The sequence below is a fragment of the Malaya genurostris genome, chromosome 1, assembly GCF_030247185.1.
Source record: "Malaya genurostris strain Urasoe2022 chromosome 1, Malgen_1.1, whole genome shotgun sequence".
In the NCBI taxonomy this organism is placed as follows: Eukaryota; Metazoa; Arthropoda; class Insecta; order Diptera; family Culicidae; genus Malaya; species Malaya genurostris.
Window position 1 is genome coordinate 24355415 of NC_080570.1, and position 26164 is coordinate 24381578.

Sequence of the window (26164 nt, forward strand, 5' to 3'; positions counted from 1 at the left end):
CAATACTATATCAAGTGGTGGTCGCTTGGAGTAGTGTGTCAATCGCAAATTAACATACATGTCAGGCACCAATCATACACTTATTCCTCATGAATGACATTTGAGCATGTTCGTTTCCATTCTAAAGCACAACACGGAGTTTATCATTCCGGTTTTTGCAGACACAACACCGTTTGTGTTGAGCGACTCACCCTTGAAATACGCGATCTCACTAACAAAAAATACAACCTGTTGCTACAAATGGTTTTTACAACTTTTAGACTGATCTTGCGAATAGTAACAAAAAAAAGAGTTCTTGCGTTAAACTCAAATTTAGAGTAGGAGTTACTCAATATCATTGATGATAACTACTCAATTTTTGACGTTTCCATGTATCATTTGAAAATGAGTAACTAGTACTCGAACTCTGAGTAACTTTTTCTAAGCGTGTAGACTGCTATCTATATTGTATACAACATTTTCAATCCGGTAGAAGATACTACAAGAACTCGAGTCTCTCAATGCATGAACCGTGAGAGAATTTTGCTACATTTCGTCGCTCCACTTCATACTCTGAGTATTTCACGAGTAAAAATTACAGTCTGATAATGATCGTTGCTGTGTAGAATTTCCCAAAAGAGAATCGTAAGTTGACAATTATCGCAGAAAATCGAATCGATGATTCAACTTGATGATTCTAATACTAGGTGCAATATTTTTAAAACCCTTGTGTTTAGCATTTACATACATGTTCATAGACACAACTTATACAAAAGTTGAATGCACATAGTTAGAATAAGCGGCAATAGTAAAATGATTCTATCGCCATTATCAACTACCTGTATAGAATCGGATCGCGAAACGGGAATTAGCGACCGTTTGTTGCTTCAGAGAGGATCCCCATAGCAGCGAGCTAACCTTTGATTCTCAGAAATGTCATCGAGAAAAATTCGCTCTTGCACTGGTGTTAAATGAGCCATGCCGGGTTTTTGTTGTTGCGATGATATCCGTCTCTCTTTGATGGCACTGATTCAATCGTGTGAAGAGTTACCAGTGAGCGTTCTTTGATACGATAAAAGCCATCCTTGATTTCAGTAAGTATTTTTTAAAGTATATCTATAAAATTTTCGCCTTTCTCATATAGAAAGGCTATGCAATCACTGTGAAAACAAACGAATTAGTAAGTAATATATAAGAAAAGCATCATTACACCACTAGGTAGATTTTCACTTAAGTTTTCGCAATTAAATTTATTACAACTAAGTATTCCTAGAATTTCGAAATTTTGCTTTGCCGAGCCGTAATTGGTTTTTGAAATGTATAAATGGCTACTGTTGCGTGCCACGGGGGTTCGTTGCAAAGTTTCACAAAGAATCTGACAATGCAACTTAAAATTATAAAACTATAGCCAAACCAACCGAAATTTGATAAAGTTTACATAATTTTTCTGTATTGCTTGCGCACTGCTGTTTCGTACGGTGTGAGAAATGCACGGTGGGTTCGGTGGCACTTAATTGTGAGCAAAATAGCAAGCAAAGGTTGTGTTTTGTGTTGAAATAACAATGAATTGAATGCAATAAAATGGGTATTGTAAGATTCGTTCATTTTCTAACAAACTGTCGTTTATAATGGCAGTAACGTGCAACTCTGCTGAGCTCAATGCATTGATTTTGTTGAAGCAATAATGCTTTGTTGTATAATATCATAATATAATAAGTATTACTTCAGATTGTAGCAATTCATTACAGCAAATCTAAAAATTCAACCTAGACAGGCTACTGCATGAAATGTAACATTCATGGTGCCAGCATCAGAGTTCAAATGTATATACACGTTTCTGGAAAATGTATCATTATACTGAATAGAGGATCAGAACATAATTTATTTGGTAAAATTATTTTCCTTGTTTAGGAAGATGTAAGTACACAATCTATTCTGTAGAAGGAGAATCTGCGCTTGCTACTAAACTCAGGCATATACATTGTTAGCATGTTAGTCAATACATATTAATATTGAAGTTGTTAATATAGATCAAGAAGAGAAAAGGGTCAAAGGTAATTTCCATGTGGTACACCAGAGTTTGAAGATATAAGAGTCAGAAGTTCGTCCCAATTGCTAACTCTTTCCATTTGTAATCTCAGCTCGGATAGAAATTACAATAAAAACATTCGCTCCGAAACTTTTGTCCCGTGTTCCATTACTAGATCGCCGACATACCGGTAGTGCAATGCATGACACCGCCATCCAGCAGCTCTCATGTGAATGTGAATGTGTTCGAGGGGGGCAACGCCGATTGATCTTACTATACTTCGCACGTGAGAAAAAGCCGGAAGACTTTGGTTTGATTCACCGGGCAGACTCCGGCGTTCGAGCGAGCGCGCGGCATGTGAAAAGGGAAATGTAAAAAATGCAAGTTACAAAGCAAGCAACAACAACAAAAAAACGTGCTCTCGATGCTCATAACTTCGAAACCCGGGGAGCTACCGCGCAGAAGCATAATCGAGTGCAGTTTTAAAGCGAGCAGCGGGAAGAGACTTAGTGCTCTTATGAGTTCGCACGTTTCGCGCGCATATTATGGAGGCGGCAATACTGCTGCTGTTGATGATGACGATGATGATGATGATGGCATTGACGATACCCCAATGACAGCAACGTCGATGCTGTTGAGAAGGAAGGAGACAAAACAGAGAGTGAGAGCATAAGTCAAATCAAAACAGACGACCAACAAAAAAAAGGAAGGCAAAACTTTTGCTTACGCGCTGTGTTCGGGCCTAAGAAGGGGGGTTTTGTGTTGTCTGGGGTCTCCGTTTGTCGGTTGGGTTAGCTTCTGGGACCGCGATCGACACCGTCAGTCAGTTGTGATCCACGGAGCAACAGGCAGCAACCGATCGGTAGTTCGGCGAGTCCGCGTTCGTTCAGCTGAGAACTTTCGATTTCATCGAGTTGATCAAAACAACGGCGGAACTTTACTGTGATCTAAACAGTTTCCGAGAAACCGAGAAACGAGATTCACTGTTCGAATTGTTCGTCGCGTTACCGGAGGTTCCGGAAGTGTGATCATATATGACAACATTAGACTAGTGGAAACTTCGGGTGTACCGGAGGCTGGACACAGGTTCGATTCAATACCCGTTCGTCGAACGTCCGCCCAGTGTGAAAGTACTTGATTTTATTTTTGGCCAACAGGAAAGGAACAAAATCATGAATGTTTAAGTGGTAATTGGCCTTAATTTGACCTCGGCACCGGAAAATGTGCTAAATTCTGGGCCATAACTTCCGTGAGCGTCGATCAATCCTCCAGAAGACTCTACAAGGCCGCCCTTTGCCTTCGAGGGGGGGGGTTGGGAACAACAGCAACCGAAGAAAGAAGAAGTAGTAGTAGTAGAAATGATCGGTTTGGTCCAATTCAGTAGTGAAAGTCGCTAAAATTAAGCCACGAACAAGTGCTGCAAAGACTTCTTGGTGTCAACGGAACCAGACCGGGAGAAGTCGTGAAAAGTAGACCCGAGGACGGTACCATTTTCCTGTAATTTGGATTAATGTGAAACGATTGGTTTGAAGCCGACTGCCCCGACTGTTGATTGGTTCGGTAAGTAGATGGAACGATGCGGTTTGTAATTTACCCTAAAGGATGGTGTAATAAGTTCGAAGATTGTAAAAGTCCTCAACTGGCTTAGGTCAATTTTGACCTAACTGCTTTCATGATTCAACATCAATGTAATTTTGATTGTACATTTTGTTTTTCAATATCCGATGATCGGCTATATTCCACAGTTTGCTTGCCAAACGGAAAACTTTTTTCCGAAACTAAACTCGTTCCCGAGTTGTCTAGTAAGATTCAAGATCCACTACTAGATTCGATTCAGAACGGCTGTTTAGTGTATTTATTAAGGCCCTTTGCGATAAAACATTGTTAAGTTGCATTACCAGAAAACTAATTGAAGGCTATGTTGTTTATGCTAGAGTGCCTAAAACCAGAGTGACGACTTCTCATCCGTAATGTTGGCAACAATTCAAAACATTCCATTAGCTTTACATTGAATTGACAAGTCGTTTGTTCGTTTGGAACTGGTAGCTGTCATTCCAAACGAACAGCTGTCGCCACTCTGATTATAGTCACTCTAGTTTATGCTATGCCATTTAAAAAAAAACTCTGGCATCACTGTTCTGAATCCACATTCTTCTGTGTTTATTCTAGAATGTCCCCTATATTTGCTGCAGCAGGATAAAATTTTAATGTATCATAAATTCTAAGGATATTGCACAGCAGGAGAAAATCGATCGATTTTTGACCTTGTTTATTCCACCAATGCGCTAACTGTTGGATTCTGGATACTAGTAGAGCTATCTATTTTCTTGAACATTGTCCTATTTCTGCTTTCGAACTTATTGTCATTTTCATTAGTTTATTTTAAATTGGACTATTTATCAAAAGCTTGGCAATATTTCTCATTTTTTATTATTGTTTGGAACACAATACTTTGAGAAAACTTCATATCTTCATGTGTATATATTTATATTTATCTTTATAAGTTGGCACTTTATAACACAAACGTACATATTAGGCAGCTAATATTTTGTTCAGTTTCCAACAGTTCTTTTTCCAAAAGCTGAATCAAACTACTCACCTTTTGAGCCCTGGAAGGGATCCTGTTGGTTTTAATTTCCCTTGACTAAAGTGAAGCGTTCTTCAGATGGCGTGATGAGTGTCAAACAAAACAAGTGGTAATCGGATGTCAAGTCAAGTCTGGAATTTCTCCTCCGCTGTTATTCAAATATATCAGTTTTTGTCCAAAGCATGTGGCCAAGCGTTGTCATGATGAAAAATTACGAACTCGTTAAGGGTCCCGGTTTGACGGTTCAATGCATTGAACAATGGACTTACAATGGACAGTTATCGTATGTTCCAAGCCTCAACCTCAAAGTCAGTTCATGAAGTTCATGAAGTTCATGTTTCACATGTAGCGGTGGATTGTTTACATTAGAGTCACTATGCAACATATCTGGAAAGATCATAATTTTTAAATTGTGATTCAATCGACGCAATAATTTCTGAATATAATGAAAAAATCGTAATTATTTTTATCAACGATCCATAAATAACACTTGTGTCATACATTGCGTAGAAATACGACTCACCTTACTATGCAGTATTTTTAAAAAAAATTTGATCGTTGAGTTTTGTTGTTGAGAAAGTTTTTGATCGTGAATATCTTTTGTGGTATCTGATGTACTAACATATTTTTTGTTACATGCCACCGGAAATATAATCACCAATTTATGATAACATTTTTAGTTGTATGCTTTCATCACAAATAACTTAAAATTAAAGTTTTCTGAAATGATTGATATCAACAAGTATCAAAGAAGAAAACTCGTGACACCTTTCTCGTACCTGTTTAGGTATGAGAGATTAACACTTGATATATATCGTTCAATCTAGCCTGCGTAGTTAAATGAGCAGTAACATAAAGCTGTTCCAGTTCCAGTATCAATAATTCAGATCAATAGTGAATTAATTGCGGGACGTTCGCAGAGCTAATTCCGCTGAAAACAAGAGTGATGCGTCATCCTGCTGCTGGTCGTTTGCATTAGAGCAAACCACAACGACAAGTGTACTACGATGGGTAACATAATGCAAAATCAGCCCTTCTAATGGCTTTAAATGTTGTCTGAAGAATGGTACACAATTATGCGAACAATGAATTCTTCAAAACTGAAACCAGTCATTTCGCTGGAAGGCATTTCGCCGTAAGCCGTTTCACCGAATGTCGAAAGAGTCATTCTGTCGAATGCTATTTAGCTTAAAGTCATTTCGCAAAGAGGGTCTTTTAACCGAAAATCATTTCGCCGAGAGCCATTTCGAAAGGGTCATTCTGACGAATTCTTCATTAGTCTAAATATCACAATCGTACTTCTGAAATAATCTGAATGAGACTTGAATAATTTTTATAGGGTTGTTCATGACCTTAGAACGGAATTCTGAAAAAAAAAACATGTTGAGATTATTAGTGTATCTACCAGGCAATTGTGTGCGGTATTTTTCGATAACTGAGTGCCTACTTCAGCAATAAGGTGTGAAGGCAAAATACTTGACCTATTTGAAGGATTTTCAATAATTTTCGCGTTTCAAATGAATTACTACACACAAACCAACTCGCACCCTCTCATTCTGCTACTAACTCAGAAGGCGATAGCACCCAATCGAAGTCGTTCTATTGACCAAATGTCATCATAGACACACGGGAGGCATGAGATTGGAACTTGTAAGCACTTAGTTATCTCATCTTTTGACGACGAATTTTCCGTAATACTCGGAATACTCGATAATAACTTCGTTTGTGTCGAAAAACTGTTACTGAATTTAAAAAAAACCTATTTCTATTAAAAATGGGTACAAAGCTTGTTTTCTAATACCAGATTTTATATTTACGGCTGCTTTATTGACAAGAAATTAACAGGGAAGATGAAGTGTAACCGAATGAAGTTGATAGGACCAATTCGACATTAAATCGAAATTAACCGCGCACTTTTAACCACCTTTCCCTAAATAAATTAATTATGAAATATAAATGCCAAAAGCATGCTCACCAAAATAGCAGCACTCTGCTTTTGAGAAATTCGGGCAACTGACAGAAGCCAGGCAAAATTCCGGCAACTGTCAAAATTTTGTAGACGAAATTGAGTCGTTCTCAAGATCGATCTTCCTTCTTTTTCTACAACCGGTTGATTCGGAAATCTGTCGGAATTGAGTGAGAAGATGCGGATTGAATTGTCAATTCGTCTTCTTCTTCTTTTCCGATTTCGCACGTTTTCGTGCTGATTTTCAGTTTATTTTTAAATGAAAACATTACATAACTGAATAAATAAATTTAAATCTTCATGTTTTTCGGATATACAGAACTAGTAAATAACCAGTTCTTCTTAGAATTCCAACATAAACTGTTGAAATTCGCTGGAAATTAACAAAACGGCCTACCTTAGTCAGCATCATCGATTTCTCTAGCTGGAGTGTAGTGAAATGGCTTAAGTCGCCTAAATTTTACACTAACACATTCATAAAATGAGCGAATATTCAATGACTTTTATAATGTCACTGTCAATCGGGTTGATCGAGCAGCCAATTCAAGCGAAAATTCTAGCACTGAACCGATCGAGCACTTAAAAATCATGCAGTCGAGTAAGAATTCATTACGCATTCCGTCATTTCGATAATGTGGGCAAAAGCGCTTAGAATAAAGAACCGATTTTCAACGGATCTGCCAGTTTTGTATGGCTGAAATCCGGCAGAAACAGAACCGTTAATAATCGCCAATCGAAGTTCTCTACCGGAACAGGTTGTTGCATTGTTGCCATTCTCTTTTCAGAATTCTGCTAACATTCCGGTAAAACATTCTGGTAGACGCTACCAGGTGTCTGGGGGGGAATCTGCCAGATGTATGCAAGCGGGACTGCGCATCTGACTTGATACAGGCAGAGAAAAAAATGTAAAAATAACCAAATTTGGGTTTCACACAACGAATTTTTGATATTGATATAAAATCTTAATAATTTTTTACCCAGTTTCTTTTATTGAAATCTGAGTATAAAATTACCCATATTTTAACATATATGGACAGTACCCACTTTTGAAAAAGGGTCTTTAACCTATTAAATAAGTTTTTCCAGTTTTGTACTCATTTACGGGTACTTTCATTCAACCGTGTATGGGAAATGTGATGGCATTAGCGGCCCTTACACGAGCATTAAAAATGTCATTTTAAATGATGACGAGGTAATGATGTATTTCAAATTTGTTAGAAATCTCGTCATTAGCGGCTTACACGAGTCATTAAAAATGTCATTACTAAAAAATAATATCATTTTAATGAACGTGTAATGGTGCAGTAATGACGAGATTTCTAACAAATTTGAAATACATCATTACTTAGTCATCATTTAAAATGACATTTTAATGCTCGTGTAAGGGCCGCTATTCAATAGCGACCATTACACGAGACAATAGTATTGTCAATACAAGGAGTATTGACAATACTTTTGATCGTGTAGTGGAAATCTCATAGAATTGACGAAAATATTGTCAAAACTGCTCATCAATCCTACAATACTTTCTTTCCAGAGAGGAAACAGTTAGATATGTACAATGACCTCTTCTCTCAATGTTTCAATATCCAGTTGCAATGTTGAAAGCTCCAAACGCTTGATTTTTTCAAAAAACGCGGACTCAATATAGTAGTATTGACACGTGTAAGGGCCGCTAATGGCGTAGCTGAACCACAGATAACAGATAAAGCAAAGTCTTGGCATTACATTCCTTTTGTGGAATTTGGCCTTTCTGTTTCAACAGACTTCGTAGCCGATTCTTAGTGTACAGAATCATTGCATGGCTAGTACTACGGATCCTACTGGCACTAAGAATCCTTCCAGGTCGGGGCTCGAACATACGACAACTGGCTTGTAAGACCAGCGTCCTATGCATTGAATCGCCAACCCGGGACAGATAACAGATATACAGGCTAAAACAATATTTTTCAAAATCCTGTTTAAATTTCAAATTTTCTATACGTTGGAAACAATATTGCCACCTACTCGACTGTTTACCGCGACCTTTCAAAACTTTTCACTACGTTCCGGAACGATAACAAAATCCTCCTGCCTGTTACAGAAATATTCCAACTACAACAATTTTAACACTTATCACACGGTTTCCCTAAGTTTTGAAGACAACTTTTATCCATGTCGCATAAATCACTCGAGAATTCGATCGAAATAAAAAAAAAACAAACTTGTCATTTTAAACAACAGCCAAACAAAAATCTAGCGTGAAGTGAATGTTGCCCCCAAAATTCTGTCTCATGTGAAAGCGGCACCCAAGTCGTAGTGGCACCTCGTGTCGATCGTGCTGACATCTGCAGATTGAGCAAATATTACACACAATCTCACAGGGTTTTTATTTGAATCATATTCCTGTCAAAAATTTCCTGTCCGTACTCTAACCGTAACCCTGTAGTAAATTTGTCTGGAAACCCCCTCCCCAAGGCACGTTGCATTAGCATAGCAGTGTGGCCTTCGGCAGTACAAAGCAAACACAGATATCGAAATTTGACAAGCTCCGACCTAGCATCTGATTCAACGAAATCGAATTATCACCCCCGCTGCAACTAATTCCCGCCCGACCAATCGCTTAAAAATTTCACTTTTCAGTCAGTGATCGGACAGCTAACTGCACCTGTGCCGTCACCGCCGGCAGCAGAATTTGTCTCGATCTCGAATCAGGCGAAAACGCAAAATCACTCAATCCCATCAGCCGAGTCCCCCTGTCTTCTTCTCCTCCTTCGTTTGTCCGCACCAGCCCCCACCGACGGACGGTGTTGATTCAAAGAGATTAATCCGCCCTTGGATTGCATCTTTCTTATCCGCGTTCCGCTCGTCGTCGTCGTCAACGGACAACTCAATCACTGAGTCGGTTTTCATTGCGATTGAAAATTTAATTCGACAATTACCGGTCACGGTTAATTCAAGCAACAAGACGCTCGGGTGCGCGAGCCAAGTAATTTCGCTACCTGTCACAATTTGGTGGACGGAGCCGGGTTACCCCCGTTACCCGGGAGGCAGGATGGCAGGATCTCTGCAGGCGAGTTTAGTCCTCTGCAGTCCAGAGTCGAACGCAGTCAACTCATCTGTGACGGAACGATTTCTTTTATCTTCAAACATATTTTTATGATGATAGCATCAAGCGGTCCGACGTTTGCTGCGGCCAGGAGCAACCCCCGAACCGGAACTCGGAGACTAATTCCACTGCTTCTTTTTTTCATATTTCAATTATTATTTGCAACAAATTACGACCGATGCTGTGCTGTCTGCCATCGAAGGCAACAGAAATGAACTGCCACCATTGAGCAAAGATAATAATGGCATCATGATTGCGTCGTCGACGGTCGTTTTGGGATGGTCATTGTGAGACTACGTACTCTATTCGGTCTTGCATTCCCTGGCATACGAGTCAAGCTATGTCGGACCATCACAGCTTCATATTGTATAGTATTCCAGCAATGCGTTGTTGGGGCACAAATTGAAAGTGAAATGAACCGTATGCGCTGACGACGGACGGTCCGGATCCTTCGAGAACCGAAAGGGTGAGGGAGAGTCGCTTGATTGTCATGAGACGTTACTCAATAGGTCATTGTTATCTAGACACGACGACGACGACAGACAGCAGACGGAAGTTGAGGGTCGCACGATGATCGTCTTGGAAGGCCACCTCGACAGGTTGTTGTACACATGTTTGTTTAGAGCGCGGCGGTGATTATCGATTTCTGCGGTGTCCACTTCAGTCAATAGAATCCGTATTGTATTGCTGCAGCGAAAGCGTATGCGGTAATAATACGCCAAAACCGTCGCCACCGCCGCCGAACCAGACACTGGAGAAAGGGTGGTTTGCCCAATTTTATCCGGCTTTTCATTACTCCCAGTCGGTTCAATCCCACATGGCCACAAGTGAATCGGCTGAAGCTTTTGGCCCCAACCATTATTCGCTTAAAGCCAGCGTTAGATCGAAACAATGTGCTGCTTGTTCAATGATGCATTAAATTGCGGCTAGTTAGGCAGGCAATTTCTTCCAAGTCACGTATTATCCGGTTTGCGTCGATGCGTGGTGCCGCAGTTCCCGCTGCTGTCTTCGGCTGTCGACGCCGGAATCCGGAGACGACATGTTTCTGTCACGCACAGTACTATGATACTTCTATTAAAAATTATGAAGCGCAAAGGAGGGTATCGATTTTCACGCTGTGTCATGTTTGGATGACGGTATTGGCCGATTGTACTCGGCTGATCTTGGTTCCAAACAATTGAAAAAAAAAACACTTTTTAGGATGCTTCCTAGCATAAAATGTATGTCGTTTTCGCTAATACTATGTTCACACTATGATTTGAAACGTGTTTTAACTTTGATTTCGCGTTTTAGGCAAAATAACATGATTTACTTTTACGTTCTTCTTCTTCTTCTTCTTCTTCTGTTAGTGACTTTAACAGTCACTTTTTGATGGACAGGTGACAGAGACCATATGTCCACTTTTACGTTTCTCTATAAATAACATGATATCATTGTCAGTCAAGCACAACCCTGCTAGAATTTTCCGTCACGTTTCGACTATGCCAATTGACAAGCTGTTCGACAACAGCACATTTCCATCAAAGTAGCCATGTAATCATAATAAAACAAAACTGGTTTCATTAAGAGATGACTTTTTTTTTGTCATTTGCTGTTCAAAAATATTTATTTCACCTAAATGGCCAACGTTTTGCAGCAACAAACCTTCGAAACGTCGGCAATTAGTGTGTAGAACGGTAACATCATCCTGGAGAAATACCTGGCTTTTGATTATTTTCCGGATGTTGTCAACGTACTTTTTTCGTTTTTTACCTCACGAATAGAACAGAAGGCTCGTGGATAACAATCTTACTGATTATTTCTAGTTCTCGGCGTGTCTTTAATAACTTGGATGGTTTGGAAGCGAGAGCGCAGATTCTTTCAATTAATAACAATAGGACCAAATTTGCAGTTTCTGTAAATAGTCATATATTTTGTACCCAGAGGGCAAGCCCCCCTTCCGAAATCTGAAAGTTTAAGAAAAATTATGGGGCTGTTGGTCCTGTAGATTACACCGTAAAATAGTGAGGTTTTGAGAGTTACGTGATGGTCAAAATTCCACTGCCGATAAAGCACGCAGCTGCAGGCCCTACTAAGCAGAACAAAGTCAAAACCACATAAAATGGAGGATGAAACTAGGGTCAAATAAACGACAATACTAATAATACATAAAATAGTAGTTTGGTTTTTAACGTTACGACGTTTTTTAACAGTTCGGCTGAAAAGTTCGTATCGTTTAATAGAAATACAAATTTTTTTGCCAAAATTCGTTTCTATTATTCAACATAATTGCCATCAGAGGCGATACAGCGATTATAGCGATCTTCCAACTTTTCGATACCATTTTTGTAGTACGATTTGTCCTTTGCCTCAAAATAGGCCTCAGTTTCAGCGATTACCTCTTCATTGCTTCTAAATTTTTTACCAGTGAGCATTCTCTTGAGGTCTGAGAACAGGAAAAAGTCACTGGGGGCCAAATCTGGAGAATACGGTGGATGAGGGAGCAATTCGAAGCCCAATTCGTTCAATTTCAGCATGGTTTTCATCGACTTGTGACACGGTGCATTGTCTTGATGAAACAAAACTTTTTTCTTCTTCAAATGAGGCCGTTTTTTTTAAAGTTCGTCCTTCAAACGCTCTAATAACGCTATATAATAGTCACTGTTGATGATTTTTCCCTTTTAAAGGTAGTCGATGAAAATTATACCATGCGAATCCCAAAATACAGATGCCATAACCTTACCGGCCGATTGTTGAGTCTTTCCACGCTTTGGGTTCGGTTCATCGCGTGCAGTCCACTCAGCTGACTGTCGATTGGACTCCGGAGTGAAGTGATGGAGCCATGTTTCGTCCATTGTTATATATCGATGAAAAAAATCGGTTTTATTTCGATATAACAGCTCCAAACACTGCTCAGAATCATCAATTCGTTGTTGTTTTTGATCGATTGTGAGCTCACGCGGCACCCATTTTGCACAAAGCTTTCTCATATCCAAATATTCGTGAATAATATGTCCAATACGTTCCTTTGATATCTTTAGGGTGTCAGCTATCTCGATCAACTTCACTTTACGGTCATTGAAAATCATTTTGTGGATTTTTTTCACGTTTTCATCGATAACAGCCTCTTTCGGACGTCCACTGCGTTCATCGTCTTCGGTGCTCATATGACCAGTACGAAATTTTGCAAACCACTTACGAATTGTTGCTTCGCCCGGTGCAGAGTCTGGATAACACTCATCAAACCATTTTTTGGTATCGGCGGCACTTTTTTCATCAAAAGTAGTGTTTCATTTCCTTTTTTCCATTTTTTTCACAATAACAAAAGTAGCTTCACTCAAAATGCAATATCTCACAAACTAATAATCAGACAGCTGTCAAATTTATACACGTATCTTTTGAAGGTTGGTACTAACTGAAAATGGTATGGATTTAATTCTAGTGGCGCCCTCTCATAGAAACGATACGAACTTTTCAGCCGATCTGTTAGCGCCTATCGGAGTCAACGCCTGAGTAACGGTACTATGGAAATTTGTGTTTTGCTCCGATTACAGAGGTCATTCGCTTCTTCGGGCTAGAAATAACTTTCTGATCCTATGAGCGGGGTTGGGAATCGAACCCGAAGAGGTTGCGTGATTGACATCGACTTGCCCATTACGCTATATCCGTCACCAATATGGAAAAATGTTCCGTTTGACGAAGCGTTTCACTCGATATTATCGTGAGATGGAAAGCGTTATGTTAAGTTAAAGAATCTAGAAAGCGTTGCATACGATTGAAATTGAAAATTTGTTGAATAGAGGGTTCAAAATCATATGAGTTATTTTGTGGAAATTACGAATGTTGAAAACCGTTATAAGGGTTAGATTCTTGTTGAAAATCGAGTTATGGTGCGTTACTTTTGAGGAAGTTATAAACGTTACGAAGAGTTACATGCGTTACATTTTTGTAAGTTATAGGCGTTACGAAGCGTTAATTTGTGTAAGTTAAAGGCGTTACGAAGCGTTACATGTGTGACTTTTTTTTAAATCATAGGCGTTACGAAGCATTACATGTGTTACTTTTTTGTAAGTTATATGCATTATGGAGCGTTACGAAGTGTTACATATTTGTAAGTTATAGACGTTACGAACCGTTACATTCGTTACTTTTTTGTGAATCGTAGGAGTAACGAAGCGTTACATGCGTTACTTTTTTGTAAGTTATAGATGTTACGAAGCGTTTCATGCGTTACTTTTTTGTGAATCATAGGCATTACGAAGCGTTACATGCGTTTTTTGTAAGTTATCGGCGTTACAAAACGTTATATGCGTTACATTTTTGTAAGTTATAGACGTTACGAAACGTTACATGCGTAACTTTTTTTGTGAATCATATGCGTTACGAAGTATTACATGCCCGAATTGTAATTGAATTTCTCATTGAATCGGCAGACGGATCCATCGATTAATTGACCATTTGTTGCACAGACGCTTATGGGAGTTTAACATAAGCGTTGACCGATGCGACAGTCGATTTAGTAAACAGACTTAACCTTGTACAAATCGGTTAAGATGGTACAGCTATCAAGCTGTACCCGAATAATATGCCTATAGAACACAGTTGAATGTGTTACTCATCTTAGTCGCAAAACTAATCGGTCGATTTTCGTCGGTCAACTGGTCCTTTTAAGAACTGTCAAATTTTCTACGGGGCAGTTGCAGTCAGAGATGCCAAGTCTGCAGTTTTGTTGGCATACTTTTCAGTGAAATAGAAGCCCGCAGAAAATTTTTCGAATTTACAGACTTTTGCAATCCTGTGTATTTGAAATTTTTACCTTGCATCTCTGGATGCTGCTATGATCACACTTTTGATTTAGCATACTTCCATACTGTGCAGCTCGATTTGGTGTTCGAACTGTACAATAATGCGGTGAATAGGATTGCAAATGAGTGAGCTGCGGTTCTTTTAAAAATAGATGTGAGCTGTCAACTCACTTTAATAATTCGATTCACTATAACAGCTCAGGAGCAAATTGGCCATCTCTATATTGGATCAGTATTTGATAAACACTCATGACATAAGGATTGCCGAAGGCATCCACATCCACTTCCTGAAGTTCCACTCCGACCGACCAACCGATTCCGATCTGATCGTTGTCAGTGAATCTCTGATCAACCCAAAATTCCATCCAAATTATGTATGCTTAAATGATCATTTAGCGCAGCAGCGACCTCCGGCGGCAATTCCATAGCTCTTTCACTTCATCCGATCTCGTCTGATCCATCTGGTTTCGGAAAACAAATTGTAGTTAGGCAAATCACATCCAAAACCACGTGTGATGTCGTTTGTCATGCGGACACGCTCGAATCAAATTAATCCCTTTATTGTGCATTTTAATGTAACAATTTCAACATTTTTCTATGGGAATCCGAAAATGGCAAACTATTTGTTAGCGGTCCGTTTCGTTTGTCGGACAGATGACGGCACGGGACGATGCTCTCTCTCTCTAACCTTAAAAACTTCCGTGCATCCGGACCCGATGATGTTGCGTGTCCGATGGTGTTTTGTTTACAGGCTGGGGTACTCGAAGCTCCCACATAAAATGATGAATAGCTTTTATCGCATAGCCATTTCTTCGCAAATCTATTGTTTCTTGATGGCACACTCGGAAAGTTCGGAACGCCCGGCAGTGGCACACAGATGCTTATCGGGGAATGCCTCCGGTTAGCATTAGCCAAGTGGATGTTTGAGTTTGAGTTTGAATTTCGTCGGATGGAAAACAAACCAGACAAGTGTTTTATGTAAGCCCGTTGATAGGTCGGTACTTCCTCTATTGTTATGATCAGATTAGTTAATCCGTGATCCGCCCATTTATCACCGCCGATAGTGATTTGCATTTTTTGACGGCAACCGTGTTGTGGCAATCTCTTCGGCTCGTCACACTGCACACTAATTTTCTCCTGTCACATTTGTTGGCCTACTAGATATGTGACAAGGGTTTCCGAATCGGTTGATAAATGACATGCTGATGACGGCTGACGGTCGAATTCGGTAACGATTAACGACAGCTCGAGTTTCTTTGAAGCAATGACAGAAATTGAAGAGTGGCATTTAGCATCAGCTTTCATGCCTTAACGATTTCACGATCTCTCGCGGTTAAAGATTGTTGATTTGTTTTACTTGAATGATTTTTTCAGACTACAGTAACCGTTCGAATGTTCATCTCTCAGCTTTTCTTATTAATCTGACTTATTTGGAAATCAGTGAAAAATCGAGTTCCCTTTCTATCAGCATTAGCTTGCCAGTCTAGCATTACTTCGCAGATAAGTTTATTGAAACAGATCACGTTTCACGAGGGTACGGTAACCAGGTGACTACAATGATCACAATTTCATTCACAATTTCTTCCCTGATAACAATCAGTTCTAGTTTCCATCAACATTACTCGCCTTTTCTTTAACAAGCTTCATTGCTTAACTTGAACGGACGGCAGACGAGAGGAAAAAATCGATAATGATTTATTGGTTCGATTGTGAAGAAAAAACAAACGCGAAGGGATAATACTTGTTTTGCCATGAGATTCATGTTTTGGAGTAAAATATAGGCCAAACAATGGTTTGATTTACATCGAATAATAAACGAGAAACACGAGAAGTTATCGTGCTGTAGGAGCATCAAACACTTCATGATTGAATAAGAGTACGATGCAAATGTTCGAAGTAATTAATCATAACATCTGTATTCGGTAGCATTCGAGTAATTCTAGAAGTGTATAACAAGTCATCTAACCTCCCATACTCAGATTTGGATGGAACTTGACACACGTCTTCGACTCAAGACTGATTTTTCAAAAGAGCATCTGTACTTTTTATCAGCTTTGTTCAAATCTTAGTAACTCAAAATTGTTATTGCAACTTATGGGTCCAAGAGACCTTTCATTTGAATATAAGCTCGTGAAAATCGGTTCAATCATCTCCGAGAAAATCGAGTACACATTTTTGTTACGAAAACGTCCCGCGCCCGATAGTAGTTTAAATTGGAGAAAATATTCTGTATTCTGTAAGTGAAGAGAGTTGCATTTTCAACTTTTCTTGTTATGCCACAAATAACATAAAATTGTTGTGAGTAACTGAAGAGTTAATTGCCGGAAGATCTACGAAGCGTAAGAGATGCGCACGGTTTTGTCTAAGCGGACAAATAATTCTGGTCTTAGAAACAATTTTCTATACCATGGATATAAAGAAAATACCGCAGAACTTTTAAAAATTCTCATAAAAAACCGCAAAACTAAGGAAAAACTGTTGTTGACAGATGTTTTAAAAATTGATGGAACATCAATATCTGGTCTTATTTCGAAATTTCCCCGAAAGTCCCAGAGTGTCGACCTTATTTTATTTTTTTGAAATAGCACTAGATCTCGATTTTTCATACGTTTTCAAGAATGAACCAGAAAACCGCACAACTTTCAAATTTCGCATAAAAAATCCGCGTAGCTTTTAAAAATTCGCATGGAAAACTGCATAACTTTGAAAATTTACATTAAAATACCGCAAAACTCTGATAATTTGTATAAAACCCAATAAAAAGAGACTTGAGGGGAAAATGGGGAATTTCGAACAACATTTTGATTCTGACTAATAACTCCGAAATACGTAATTTTTCCAAACGTTTTATATAAAGATTAAACTAGAAGTCACATGAACCGTTTAAGAACTTACCGAATACGAAAATTCGAATTCATTTCATAGTTATAATGATTATAAAATTAAATTAAATTTTGTCATTTTGAAGAATCATGGGGAGTTTTGAATCACTTTGCAAATAAGACAATTGGAACAAATATTCATGTAAAATGTGTTTTATGACTTTTTGATGAATCAACGTAAGATTTAAATGAAACAACTGTCGACAATTTATTCTTATTTACATACAACATTATTTAGAAACATAAAAAATACACTCAGTAGTAGCAAGCTAAATTGTATGAAATAGTCACCCCTGAGATAAGACCTGACAACTGGGGGAGGGACTGCTTTTGTTCCAAAATGGACCAGTTTCTGATTGGCTGATTTATATGTTGCTACCCGAGCATTGTGAAAAGAAACAACTTTTGAAGGGTACGCGAGCAATGATGCCAAGTAACAGATCGGCTGAAAAGTTCATATCGTTTCTATGAGAGGGCGCCACTAGAATTAAATCCATACCATTTTCAGTTAGTACCACCCTTCAAAAGATACGTGTATAAATTTGATAGCTGTCTGATTATTAGTTTGTGAGATATTGCATTTTGAGTGAAGCTACTTTTGTTATTGTGAAAAAAATGGAAAAAAAGGAATTTCGTGTGTTGATGAAACACTACTTTTTGATGAAAAAAAGTGCCGCCGATACCAAAAAATGGCTTGATGAGTTTTATCCAGACTCTGCACCGGGCGAAGCAACAATTCGTAAGTGGTTTGCAAAATTTCGTACTGGTCATATGAGCACCGAAGACGATGAACGCAGTGGACGTCCAAAAGAGGCTGTTACCGATGAAAACGTGAAAAAAATCCACAAAATGATTTTCAATGACCGTAAAGTGAAGTTGATCGAGATAGCTGACACCCTAAAGATATCAAAGGAACGTGTTGGACATATTATTCACGAATATTTGAGAATGCTTTGTGCAAAATGGGTGCCGCGTGAGCTCACAATCGATCAAAAACAACAACGAATTGATGATTCTGAGCAGTGTTTGGAGCTGTTATATCGAAATAAAACCGATTTTTTTCGTCGATATATAACAATGGACGAAACATGGCTCCATCACTTCACTCCGGAGTCCAATCGACAGTCAGCTGAGTGGACTGCACGCGATGAACCGAACCCAAAGCGTGGAAAGACTCAACAATCGGCCGGTAAGGTTATGGCGTCTGTATTTTGGGATTCGCATGGTATAATTTTCATCGACTACCTTGAAGATGGAAAAACCTTCAACAGTGACTATTATATAGCGTTATTAGAGCGTTTGAAGGACGAAATTTAAAAAAACGGCCTCATTTGAAGAAGAAAAAAGTTTTGTTTCATCAAGACAATGCACCGTGTCACAAGTCGATGAAAACCATGCTGAAATTGAACGAATTGGGCTTCGAATTGCTCCCTCATCCACCGTATTCTCCAGATTTGGCCCCCAGTGACTTTTTCCTGTTCTCAGACCTCAAGAGAATGCTCACTGGTAAAAAATTTAGAAGCAATGAAGAGGTAATCGCTGAAACTGAGGCCTATTTTGAGGCAAAGGACAAATCGTACTACAAAAATGGTATCGAAAAGTTGGAAGATCGCTATAATCGCTGTATCGCCTCTGATGGCAATTATGTTGAATAATAAAAACGAACTTTGGCAAAAAAATGTGTGTTTCTATTGAACGATACGAACTTTTCAGCCGAACTGTTATATAGAAAATCAGAAAACAAGTATAATTTTAGCTCACCAATGAAAATGAAAATTTTCAGAGAATATTTCACAATCAGCAATGTGTAATTAAAATCAGCATCAAACCGTTTTTCTTCTTAGTGAATTAAAGTGTAGTAAAAAAAGATTTGGTTAATTAATGTCAATTCGAAAGTTTACGAGAAGAATGAAGTGTTGTGGTCGCACTAAGCATTTCTATCCAAACTTGACTTTTTTCCGGTTTCCAAAAGATCTGGTAATACGTCAACAATGGATTTGATGTTGCGTTCAACAAGAATGAGATATTTCGTGTTTTGTCATAAAAGCAGGAATGAGTGTGGCGTAAGTCAATGAAATATAATAACTTGATATAATAACTTATTTTCCAAATGAAATTAAACATTAGATTATTTTACTAATGGTGACATAGCGAAGAATACGTTGAGGTGAAAAAGTTGACAACAATTGATTACTCTATCCTATGCCTGAATCCAAATTTACAAATTTAAACATTCTTTAATAAAACGATTTGTAGCTTTTCGTTTGAAGACAGAAGAGGATAAATACAACGCAAAAAAAAATTAAGAGTAGAAGTATGCTCAATTAATTATATTACGTTAATATAATTAATGCATTCATTGTTCATGTTTATTTTGAATCAAAGATCGAGTCTTAAAATTTAAATTGAATAAATATTTTTTTCTCAGTGTCAAGAAATTACAAAATCTGTAAATATGGCAACACGGTAGCCGATACGTAAACAGTTAGTTGGTATTTATTTTACAGGGCGAAAACGACGAGAAGGATGATTCGGAAGGAAGAATAAGAAGCCAGTTGTCAGGTCTTGCCTTAGAGTCACCCATGAATCAGAGAACCAAATGTCATCCGATCTTTTTTTTCAGAGTGTAAATAGTATGCACACACAATTATTTTAAATAAATCAATCTGTTTTACTCTACGCAAGAGTGTTAAAAACCCAATATAGTAGTTTTTATAGGACAATAAATATTTTGGAAGCTCAAAATAATCGTAGAGAAGACAAAACACGTCTGATTGGCTTGCTGCTAATGTTCAGTGTTATATAATGACAGATAAGATTTAAATATCTTATGGTTCGAGTAATGTAAGCAGTAATTTTTGTTTTTTTTTGTGGTTTGGTTGTCATATTTGACACTTACGATAAAATCAGTAACAAATGAAATCAATTTTATGCCATTCAGCAGTGTTTTCATGTCCGCTTTCAGTTTTAAATTTGTGCTGTTGTTTAAATGCTAACGGCAGTTTTTCTGTGGTAACTGTTTTAAAATTGCACCAGCTGTTAGTCTTACTGACTGGAAGATCCATCTGCAACAACCTATAGTGTGAACAGAATTCATTATCCTATAGTTCGGGTCCTGTCTCTAAAGAGAACAATTTCTTTATTCGCAATCCCATCTGATAATCTAGCGATTTCCAGTCTGTCTTTCGTTGAGTATTGATTAGAAGTTAAGCTTCACTCAAGCAAATTGAGTAGTAAAAATCATAAGGCAAATCTTATGATGCATCAAAAATCACCAAAATCATAATTTCATAAGATTAATATGAACAATATACCTCTGCAACATACATCTCATCTATCACTATAATAGTTTTCATACGAACAACATATGAACTCCACAATATATGAGAGAAGTTATGTTTGTTATAGAAATTTCGCACAATATTCCTAAAAAGTTCGTATGAATTTCATAAGGCGTTTTATTGGAATTCCAATTTTCGTGATTTCATAAGGCGGCCTTATGATTCGCTTACGATATTCTTGTGGCTAAAAACCATACGAAATCATTATGAAATTCCATATATTTTTTGCCTGAGTGTTAGCTAATAATTATTTCATAATGAATTGAGTCATATGAATCTTCAAGAGTTGTCGAACTCAGTAGCTTTTTTGTAAGTCCGGCAGCCCGGCAGCTTCATCTAGGCCCGTGCAGGTGGCAACCCTATACACACACAGACATTTTGCTTACTCGACGAACTGAGTCGAATGGTATATGATAGTCGGCCCTCTGGTCCTCGCTTCAAAAGTCGGTTCTCACTCCTTTCTATATGCGAAAGATAAAATGTACTATTCAAATAAACACGTTTTTCGAACGAACCTGATCTTAAGCATTTACTGCTTAGCGGTTCATGTTGAACTGTGAGGTGGCATTAGTAGTTCAACAGAAACTGTTAATGCACTAATGAGTTGAAAACGTGACGTAAATTTAAAAAAGGAACTAGTTTATATCGATGAATTCGAAAGAAAATTTCTGAAAGCAAACGATGTTCAATCGTGATAAAAGAAAAGATAAAACGACAGAAATGTTCTCGAAGACGAAACGTATAACAAATGACTAAAGTCATTCAAGAACCGATTCCCGGGTTTTCCCCACATTTTCAGATCCTTGTTTTTTTTAAGCGACTGTGTGCCTAACTTTCCAGCATCCCCACTATGAACTTATCACCAACTGCAAATCAGTACCGCAAATTGACTTTACTATTTGTTTTGTATTCTATTACTTTCAGCTTTCTAGCCACAAACCGACCGTCCGACCGACCAACCAACCAACAAGAAGCAAGTGTCACGGCAAGCCATTAACGTCGGGCTGTAGCGGGGGCAAAGTGAGATCCCCCAGCGAAAAAAAGTGACTAAAAATGCAAATTCTTCCGTGGAGACAGTGAACGGACGGAAATCGCAGTGCAAAAAAAAACATATAAATATATTCAAATCCCTCCGCACGCCGGGGCAAATTATTTCCATACATGACTTCATTTCGTACCGCTTAGGGTTGAGGTGAAGAAAAAAAAAGTGCGATCAGGGACACCGAAATCCGCTGACGATGGGAATCGCTCAAGATGCCGCCCGACTAAGCTGGCGGATTTGTATTATCCTAATCTGCTAAGGGTTATGCAGATCCGTTACAAAGAATACGAACCGCGAGAGAGAGAAACGACGAAACAGAATAGCAGCCTTCCGGGCAACAGTTGCCGTTTTTGGTACCAGATGTGAATTAGAATTAGCGGGCCCCACACTTTGGCACCCACAGCCAGCCAGCCGGAATGTGTCACCGGCATGTGAATAGGGTAAAGTGAAAAAAAAAGCAAACAGCAATAATAGGAAATAATTAATTCGAACGGATAAATCTAAATTGTCGAACGAACAAGTGAAAACTATTTCGGATCCGGGTGAGCAAAAATTGCTCCGGCATCGGTTCCTGCGGCGGGGGGATAAAACGGAACACGGCCTATCTCGGTCCGGGTACGAACCGAAACTTGCGGCAGCACGAGGAAACACGGTCGGGAAACATGCAAAATGAATACAACATGTGCATGACCATTCTGTTGCTGATCGTCGGTTCTGTACGAGCGGAGCACCTGTTATTCTCGGGTGAGTAATGCGTCGGTGTCCGGATCGGAGTGTTGTGAAAAATTGTAACCCGATTCGAGTCTCCGAATCGCAAACCACAACATTTGTTTATGAATTCTGTTCGGTAAAGTAGAGATCAGATTTTGTTTTCGAGAATTTATTGTTTGTGTACTCATATACAACGTTCCCAGGTATACTAGGATTTTTGACCTCTATACCGCAATTAGGTTTTGCACGAACATGACATAACCTCACAAAAATGAACAGAATGAACTTTTTTTGACAGTCGACGTGTACTTGTTTACAGTTTAAAAGTTCATCGTTCGAATGTAAAAATTGCAAGTCGCCTCACACTCAACAGATTCATACATATATCGCTCCTTGATGCTGGAAACACATACAGGGCAATCTTTTTAGTTATTTTCACTGTGGAATACGTTTTGAACAGGCACTTTTTCGTACTTTTTTCAATTTTTAACTTGCAGTCGCAAAACAAAACAAGTACACGGCAACTGTCAAAGATGAACTTTATTCATCGGCAGTTCATTTGTGTCGTCATCGTGCAAACCCTAATACAGATATGTTGTCCCAGAATTCACCGATAATTCACTTATGATATAGATAGTTACCGATTTTAGATATTTTTTCTGGGATAGGCATTAGAAACAGGGTTGCCACATTTAAATCTGCATTTTTCAGAAGAAAAATCTGTATCGGGAGCTCAAAAACCTGTATTGAAAATCTGTATATAGAAGTGATAAGAAATCGAAGCACAACGGAATGAAAGTCTTTAGAACCCAAATTTAAAGAAACCAAAACTTTTCTTAGTCTGAATTTTATGATGTTGTAGTTGAAAATACTCTGGAAGTTGTTTTTGCGTTTGGGCCTCTCGAAATAATAATTTGACGAAAAACTTTTAAAATCTAATCTGAAAGTGTGAACTTAATTAGATTATTTTCACTTTCGTTCATTATGTATAATGCAATCGGCAATCTTTCTTCTTTACTACCTTACGTTATGGCCGAGGCCGTCATCTTTTCATCTTATCAGAAGCAATTTTTGAAAGCATAAGCAATTACGCTACACTAGTTGTAAATCAAAGTAAGCATAAACAAATCTTTATTAGCAGATAGAACATCTGTGTTTAATGTCTTTAACATACTCTTTTACATTTAGTTTCATCGTCTTTTTAACACACAATCAGAATAATGTTTTCACTTTGAAAAAATAATCAATACCATTATTTAATATATTTTAACTTGATCTTTATTCAATTGTTAATCCTCGCTATCAAAAATCTGTACAAATCTGTATTTTTTCCCAATAATCTGTAATCTGCATGTACAGAATCTTGATCACAAATTTATCTGAAAAATCTGTAAAATGCAGATTAATCTGTATGTGTGGCAACCCTGATTAGAAAAGGCTGTCGTAGGAACTTTTTTTTGCTCACTTACCCGCATAACGTTTTGGCTACCTGGGCAGCCATGGCCACCAGATGGTTACAAAAATTGATTCAGTGACGGTTGTCAAATCCAATTTGACAAACAAAGCCGAGCGTTTTCATCCTCTCACCTTCGCTGAAAATGTCAAAGATTTCATTGTGGAAAAATCCTGGTGGATACGGTTGTATCGTTTGAGTTGTATATCTGGCAGCGGTGAGGCAGTCGGTCACCAGAATGTCTGCCAGCCATATTTTTCCAGCTGGCAGCGTTTAGTCAGCCATCTGGCAGCCATGCGTATGCGGGTAACTGAGCTTCAGTGACATTTTCCTGGCAGAGTTACCATATTTACAGATTTTTATTTGAAAACACAGATTTATTTTGCCTATTTTGACACACAGATTCTGTGTCACAGAACACATAGATTTCTCCAGATTTTTATGAATATTTCATAAGAATGGTATATTATCAAATTTCATGAGTTCATTCTGTGCCACCTATACTTCACATAAGTATTACAAGAAATATTATATGGATAAAATCACATACGTTTTCACGTAGCATTGAAGTGAGGATTTGTCTGAGTGTATTATATGAGCGATCTATAATAGAACTAAAACTGAAACAAACGTATCCGCAGACGTTCTAGTTTTATTTATTCGAACAGTTCTACTGTCAAATTTAAAACTGTTTTACGAAGCCGTTCTATTTTTGCTATATTTGAAACACGAGTAATGTATGATTCAGACGATCTTGCTTCTTCCGTCACCGTCACCGGAACGTCAGCCTCCGTCAAAATTAGTCAAATGAGTTTTCCCTTTGCGCATTCACACGATCCAGCAGAGATCCGGAACGTCAACGGCAAGCTCCGTCAACATTTCTCCGAAAGAATATTTGACGGAGTGCACTCAGGAAAAAATATATGGAATATCATAATGATTTCGTATGATTTTTAGCCACAAGAATATCGTAAGCGAATCATCAGACCGCCTTATGAAATCCCGAAAATTGGAATTCCAATAAAACGCCTTATGAAATTTATACGAAATTTTTAGGAACATTGTGCGAAATTTCTATGATAAACATAAGTTCTCTCATATATTATGTAGTTCATAAGTTGTTCGTCTAAAAAATATAATAAAGATAGATAAGATGTGTATTGCAGAGGTATATTTTTCATATTTATATTATGAAATTATTATTTTGGTGATTTTTGATGCATCATAAGATATGCCTTATGATTCTCACTACTCAATTTGCTTGAGTGTGTGATTATCGCACACATGCACGATTTATATGATTACGGTATTGAGCTGACGTTTGTTGTGTATGTATTCGGTGTCAAGATCCCACTCTAAACGAAATATACCACATAGAAGTAATAAAACTTATCAGTAGATTTGCAAAGTACGTTACGTTGTTGAGTGGAACTGATTGTTTTGTTTTTTCCTCTTTTTGAAATTTATGTATTAGATTAAAAGGTAGGAAAACAACAGATCGATTGGCGTCAAAAGCTCCCAGATTTTGTATTAGTGGAATAAAATTGTGCGAAACTAAGACCTTCAAATTCAGCGTGTAAGAAAATGACATGACGGACACGGATACCCTCTCAGCAGACCGTTCAATTTTGTTGGTTTTTAGCGCTTGTTGAACGACATATTGCACGAAACATTCATTCAATTTGCTGGAACAGTTTGTTGTTTTTATTTCTCTTGCAAAAATAGTGTGAAAATGAAGTGTTACCTTTACATAGAAAGAAAATTTGTTTTTATTCTACGTAAAGTAGAAGTATTGTGCAGGTATGTATTGTTAGTTTAAACAAATAAGTGGAAAAAACTTCAGAAATTCTGCACTAAAACTAGTCCAACGGGGCTCCAACTCCTCATGTTAAAAATGACTCAACAATGGACCTCTGTCTGACGGGTTTGTTGAACGAAAAAAATGGCATTCGGTTCAACGGTCTGTTTCAAAATCGGCAAACGAAGGTCTTGTGTTGGCCTCCCGTTGAACGATTGATTGGACTTTCATTGGACCAATGATCCAACGTATTGGACCAATGAAGGACCACCGTTGAACGTTTTTTTCTAAGTGGGTAGGAAACCGGATCGTGTGAATCAGAATGACGGTGACGGACGTTGACGTTCCGGTGACGGTGACGGAAGAAGCCGGACCGTCTGAATCGTACTTAAAACGTTGCTGGGGCTGGCAGTTTCTTTCATTATAATTTCCGGATTCAAACTTTAAAACTGACATAGGGTAACAACATGGCCACTTCATATATATATATATATATATATATAT

General features: G+C 38.2%; 1 protein-coding gene across 1 annotated transcript in view; it reads left to right on the forward strand.

Moving 5' to 3' along the window:
* Positions 1-2845: 2845 nt before the first annotated feature.
* The window catches only part of LOC131435087 (uncharacterized), a 64306-nt gene continuing 40987 nt past the window's right edge, over positions 2846-26164 (forward strand). Inside the window, exons 1-2 of the mRNA XM_058602600.1 lie at positions 2846-3568; positions 21581-22442. Of these exons, the coding sequence (XP_058458583.1) occupies positions 22361-22442 (82 nt within the window). The 5' untranslated portion in view covers positions 2846-3568; positions 21581-22360. The remainder of the gene's footprint in view (positions 3569-21580; positions 22443-26164) is intronic.